This window comes from Rhinopithecus bieti, unplaced genomic scaffold, assembly GCF_001698545.2.
Source record: "Rhinopithecus bieti isolate Rb0 unplaced genomic scaffold, ASM169854v2 scaffold_11401, whole genome shotgun sequence".
NCBI lineage: Eukaryota > Metazoa > Chordata > Mammalia > Primates > Cercopithecidae > Rhinopithecus > Rhinopithecus bieti.
In genome coordinates, this window is record NW_016807151.1 from 1,106,457 (window position 1) to 1,112,887 (window position 6,431).

The following is a 6,431-nucleotide window of genomic DNA, read 5'->3' on the forward strand; positions in this document are numbered from 1 at the left end:
ACCCCGGGAGGCGCAGCTTGCAGTGAGCCGAGATCGCACCACTGCACTCCAGCCTGGGCGACAGAGCCAGACTCCATCTCAAAAAAAAAAATACAAATTTATTCAGCACACACTGAATTCCAAAATAGCTGGATAACCCAAGAATTTCTTCAATGTGAAAAGCAATAAGGATCATTTTTTAAAAGCTTTTATTTGTGATAACATAAAATAGTTAATTAATTTGAAATTTACTTTTTAAATCACAACAGAAATCTATTCAAATTTCCTTACGTAAAAATAAAGGTGGCATCTCAAAGCACTGAGAGAAAAGATGGACTAATTAGCAAATAGTGTTGGGTGACTAAGTAGCTATGTCCGGTTGGGGGGTGACGAGATCCATATCTCAATTCCTTAAACCAGAATAAATCCGAAAAGTCTATAAAATGAAGCCAAAATATGCCAGAAGAAACCACAGTAGAGAACTCTTAGCACCTCAGGAAAAGAAAAGCCTTTAGAATTAACGAAATAGATTTGGTTTTTCTGTTTGTTTTTTGAGACGGAGTCTTGCTCTGTCCCCCAAGGTGGAGCACAGTGGCACGATCTAGGCTCACTACAACCTGACTCCCGGGTTCAAGTGATTCTCCTGCCTCAGCCTCCCAAGTGGCTGGGATTACAGGCACCCACCACCATGCCCGGCTAATTTTGTATTTTAGTAGAGATGGGGTTTCACCATGTTGGCCAGGCTGGTCTCGAACTCCTGACCTTAGGTGATCCACCCCTGCCTTGGCCTCCCAAAGTGCTGGGATTACAGGCGTATGAGCCACCACGCCTGGCTATAGATGTGTTAAAGATTGATAAATCAGACAATATAAATATAAAAGTACTCCGTAAGGCCAAAAACCACCAAAAAAGTAGGGAAAATTTGTTGTAAATTGTATTTCCGAAAACAATTTCATTTCCATTAGCAGAAATTCTTGGATATTCAGAAGACAGGAGGACCTGTTTACTGGTTTATCTCCTAAAAACTAAATTTAAAACATCTATTATTTCACTAATAAAACGTATCATAAGATTATGCACATTAGTATGTTTTATGTAATGCTGATTGTTATGCTTTATATATATGCAAAAAAGGTTTATTTTTATGCAAATGATTTTCATGTAAAAGCAACAATACAAAGTTACATTTCAGGCTCTTTTAGGTATCTAAATGGTGTCTTCCATTGCTTGGTTTTTCATTAAAAACATCGTCCTTGATATCCCCCAAACAGCCGGGTGCGGTGGCTCATGCCTATAATCCAGCACTTTGGGAGGCCAAGGTGGGCAGATCACGAGGTCAGGAGATAGAGACCATCCTGGCTAACACAGTGAAACCCCATCTCTACTAAAAACAAAAAAATTAGCCAGGTGTGGTGGTAGGCACCTGTAGTCCCAGCTACTCGGGAGGCTGAGGCAGGAGAATGGCACGAACCCAGAGGCGGAGCCTGCAGTGAGCTGAGATCGCACCACTGCACTCCAGCCTGGGTGACAGAGTGAGACTCCGACTCCAAAAAAAAATAAATAAATAAAACTCCCCCCCAACACCTGTACGCATGTCCCTCACTATCTGTGCGAGATTGGTTCCAGGATACCCAGTGGATACCAAAATCCATGAATGTGCATTTTTTAATATAAAATGGTGTAATATTTGCATATAATCTCCCATTACACAACCTCTCATATACTTTAAATTGTCTCCAGATTACTTATAATACCTAACACAATGTAAATGCTATGTAAACAGTTATACTGTAATGTTTGGGGAACAACAACAAGAACAAAATGGCTGTACATGTTCAGTACAGATGGAACAATCCCTTTCTTCTGCTAAATATTTACAATCCCCAGTTGGTTCCTTCTACAGATTCAACGACAGATATGGGGGGCCAACTATACATACATGTATATATATAAGTAGATACAAAAATAAATATGAATGTAAAAACTCAGTATATTACTAAAGATATGTCCTTATATACACTATTAATTAGTTGCTTACATTTGCTTGATATTTCCTTAATCATTACTACTTTGTTGGGAAGAATATGCTTAATTTTCAGAAGAATATATGAATCATATGACTTTTACACATTTTCTTAAAATACAGTCTCACCTCATATTTTTAAAAGAGTTGTCAAGAAAGTACATGATCTTACTTGAGTCTTACCCTTCATATAACCACAGAGGATAAACTGCTAAGAGTTTTTCTTATTAAGAGATATTAATCCACATGTTTTACAGCAAAAGATAACAACAAACCATTAAAGCAAAATCACATACGTCAAGTTCAAAGAAAAAATCTTGTTCTTTGGATGCAATTTCATAATCTGCTCTTAAAGCCAGGTCATGGACTTTCAGACATTCTCCAAGATCCATTCTCTGGAAGGGAAAAAAGACATAATATTAAAACAAAAAAACATGTTTTTTAAAAAATGCATCAACAACCACAGTTCTTTTCAGAATACATATTAAGTCATACAGATGCTTTTTTATGTAGGGGCTTCCAAATTACAAAATTTCATAGACAAATATAAAACGTGGTGTCAGAAGAAAAAAATGGCACCAATTCTGTCTACCAACAGATGGGAACAGGGATCACTTGTACTTAACAATAAATGGATATGGAAAAGCTTTTCAGAATCTGAGAAAAGCTTCTAGCTTCTATATCACAACATAGTTCATTTAGCTCCACAACACAAAAAAGATAAAGTTAATTTTAAACCAAACTAAAAGAATATATAAATTGAATCGTTGCGATGTCAATGTGCTTTGAAGAACATCCTATTTTTCAAATAAAGATGGAGTCCTCAAAAAACAGACTGGTGGCTGGGCATGGTGGCTCATGCCTGTAATCCCAGCACTTTGGAAGGCCAAGGCAGGAGGATCGCTTGAGCCCAGGAGTTTGAGACCAGCCTGGGCAACAAACTAAGACCTGTCTCAATTTTTAAAAATAAAAAATAAATTTAAAAAAAACCCAAAACAAAACAGACTGGTGACTTTGATAGTCTTGTCCGGGGCCAAGACTAATAAACTAGTAAAGAGATGATTTACTAATAATACCCAATATAAGTGCACAGAGAACAAGCATTTAACTCCACTTACAATAAACATGTATCAGGGAAATACTCTTACTGAACCTAGGGTCCTTCTACTTGGAAACTCCAATTAGGTGTTATTTACCAAACCAGAGGCTTTTCTCGTATCTGAGACAAAATATCTAAAAATCTATCCATTTGTACATGTATCTAGGCAACTGATAAGATCTTTCATGAAACTTTTTTTGGGGAAAATATGAGGAGAAAAAATTGGCAAGATGCAAGGATCATTACAGTTATGATTAATCGGTGATCAAAGCAAGGCAGAGATTTTCCAACTGGAGGTGTGACCACCCTTGGAATACCTCAAAATCTCTGGAGGGTTGGTAAAAAGGGAGTACAAGTCATTCTCCTTCCTTTGACTATTAAGGTCCCACTTGTGGCAAGCACTATCTTAGGTGCTAGGGATATAGAGTTTAAGTGACAGAGACAGTCTGACTTCATGGAGCTTACATTCTATCTGAGGGGAAACAAATAACAAGAATCATGTCTATGAACAAAGTTAGATGATGTAATAAAATAGCAATGCTCCCCATTATTATGGGGGGCTACTTGGGATGAGCTAGTCAGAGAAGACCTTTCTGAAGAGGATACAATTAAACTGGATCTCAAGAAGGAGAAGCAAATGAATCTTAGGAAAAGGCAAAAAGTAATGTTCCAGGTTGTACAGAAGATTTAGAAGGCAGATCTTTAAAGTGTTTACTTATTTATACGCCACTATTAATCACAGGGAAGTTCATGGTAACAGGGAACAGGAATAGAGTATGGCACACAGGTCTGAGTCTTAGCTTTGTATACAGTATCTAAAAATGAGTCTGCCTATTTAACTTGTCAACAATCTAAATATGTATAAAACAAAAGTATGATAATTAATTTTGTAAAATATCCCAACTAAAAAGCAAATTCACGAGATCAAGATTCAAAAGTATTAACAGACCAGATAAAATTTAAAAGAAATAAATATGAAGTCCTATAGTTACATATCCAAGACAATAAATGTACAAATAAGTAGGTATGAGCAGAGAATCAGACAATTTAAAAATTTAAGTAGTCAAGAGTAACGGTTACAGTATGGCACAACTGAGAAAAACCTATATTGTCTAAAACTAACTCCAAGAGGACACAGTATAAACAAAGTAGGAACTCTATACTGAAGGCTGGTTTTAAAAGCAAACCACTGCTCTCCAAAACACACATTCTATGTACTAACACATTTCAAAAGGAATATGAGAAAATTAGACATAAGTATCTCAAAATCAGGCTATACAAAAAAGCCAGGGAACAGAAATAAACAAAGAAGACAAAAATAAGATTGAACCAACTTCAATCAACTGAGGAATTTTTCATAAAGCAGCAGAAATAGATTTGTTTTATTATGGGGCCGAAGGGACTTCAGTGAGTCAGACTTTTAACTCTCTGAATACTTGTTCTTCCTTTTTTGAGACAGAGTCTCACTTTGTCACCTAGGCTGGAGTGCAGTGGCATGATTATGGCTCACTGCAGCCTCCACCTCCCAGCTCAAGCGATCCTCCCACCTAAGCACCCTTCCCTGACAAGTACCTGGGACTACAGTTCCCCGCCACCATTTCCAGCTAATTTTTTTTTTTTTTTTTTTAAAGTAGAGACAAAGGGTGCTATCTTGCCCAGGCTGGTCTCAAACTCCTGAGCTTGACTGATCCTCCCACTTCAGCCCCCCAATGCTGGACTACAGGCATGAGCAACTGCACCTGGTCAAGAAAATATTTTCTTTTTTTTTTTTTTGAGACGGAGTCTCAGTCTGTCGCCCAGGCTGGAGTGCAGTGGCCGGATCTCAGCTCACTGCAAGCTCTGCCTCCCAGGTTCATGCCATTCTCCTGCCTCAGCCTCCCAAGTGGCTGGGACTACAGGCGCCCGCCACCTCGCCCGGCTAGTTTTTTTGTATTTTTTAGTAGAGACGGGGTTTCACCGTGTTCGCCAGGATGGTCTCGATCTCCTGACCTCGTGATCCGCTCATCTCGGCCTCCCAAAGTGCTGGGATTACAGGCTTGAGCCACCGCGCCCGGCCAAGAAAATATTTTCAATAATCAAAGTTTTCCGAAGGTAGAACAAACATCCTCAGAGTTAGTGAGTTCCCAGATAAGTGAGGTGTTTAAACACTGTTTTGACAACTCTTTTACTAGGATATTAAGGAAAGAATTCAACCATCAGGTAGTTTTTTTCTTCCTTCGGACTCTTAGATGTTGTGACTATTAAAACAACAACAACAACAAAAAAAAAACCAACGTTTCTGGCCACAGTGGCTAATACCCGTAATTCCAGCACTTTGGGGGGGCCAAGGTGGGAGGATCACTTGAGCCCCGGAGTTCCAGAACAGCCTGGGTAACATAAGACGACCCCATCTCTACAAAAAGTAAAAAAGAAAAAAAGTAAAAAAGAAAAAAAAAATTATCCAGGCATGGTGGCCCATGCTTATAGTCTCAGCTCCTCAGGAGACAGAGGCAGGGGGATCACTTGAGCTCTGCAGGTCAAAGCTGCAGTAAGCCGTGACCATGCCATGGCATTCCAGCCTGGGTGACAGAGCTAGACCCTGTCTCAAAAGTGAAAACAAACAGAAAATGTTTTTCTGTAAAACTCTATTACCTTTGGTTCTTAATTACATAATGGAATGAATGGGAATGTATAAATTCTGCCCCCAAAGTTATCCTTTGGGAAATAATGAGGACTCCTCACTGTTACAAAAGTCCTCATCATGCTTAGTGTTATAAAAGTACTGTACTGTTACTGAGTATGCTGAGATTTTTCCAGGCTCCAATCCTTACCTCCAATTCATTAGTCTGGTTTAACAAGCTAAGGAGTTTTCAGTGACAATAAACAAAAGTAAAGCTTTCTATGGATGTGCAGAAATTCAAATTTAAAAGGTGCTCATTAAACAACAATTATTAAGAAAACTCAGAAAAACTTAAATATTCCTAAGAAAGAATTCCAGAAAACATGATAGGAATGAAAGAAGCTAACGACAGAAGGAGGCTGTCATTGTCTTTGATATGCCAGGCAGTAGGTTTCTGAAATTAATTTCTAAACATCAATCATGACAACAACTTCCTTACTATTTTATTTCCACAGCTATAGCTGTTCACACACTACATTTTATTCCATAAAATGCAAGATGTCACAGTTGGAAAGGCTTTTTGATCCACTGTGGTTCTCAACCTAGACCTGGGGAACTTTTACATAATATTGATGGAAGCTTTTTTAAAAAAGTCCCAATTTCTACCTCCCAAAGACTGACTGAATTGTAAAAGCCTCCCAGGTACTTTTTTTTTTTTTTTTTTTTTTTTT

The 6,431-nt window shown here is 38.2% G+C and overlaps 1 protein-coding gene across 5 annotated transcripts in view; it reads right to left on the bottom strand.

The window, feature by feature from the left end:
• LUC7L2 (LUC7 like 2, pre-mRNA splicing factor) overlaps positions 1-6,431 on the bottom strand; it is a 74,840-nt gene that overhangs the window by 23,057 nt on the left and 45,352 nt on the right. For all 5 annotated transcript variants that reach the window (XM_017880368.1, XM_017880372.1, XM_017880371.1 and 2 more), the window contains one exon: positions 2,299-2,397. In XM_017880368.1, the coding sequence (XP_017735857.1) occupies positions 2,299-2,397 (99 nt within the window). The remainder of the gene's footprint in view (positions 1-2,298; positions 2,398-6,431) is intronic.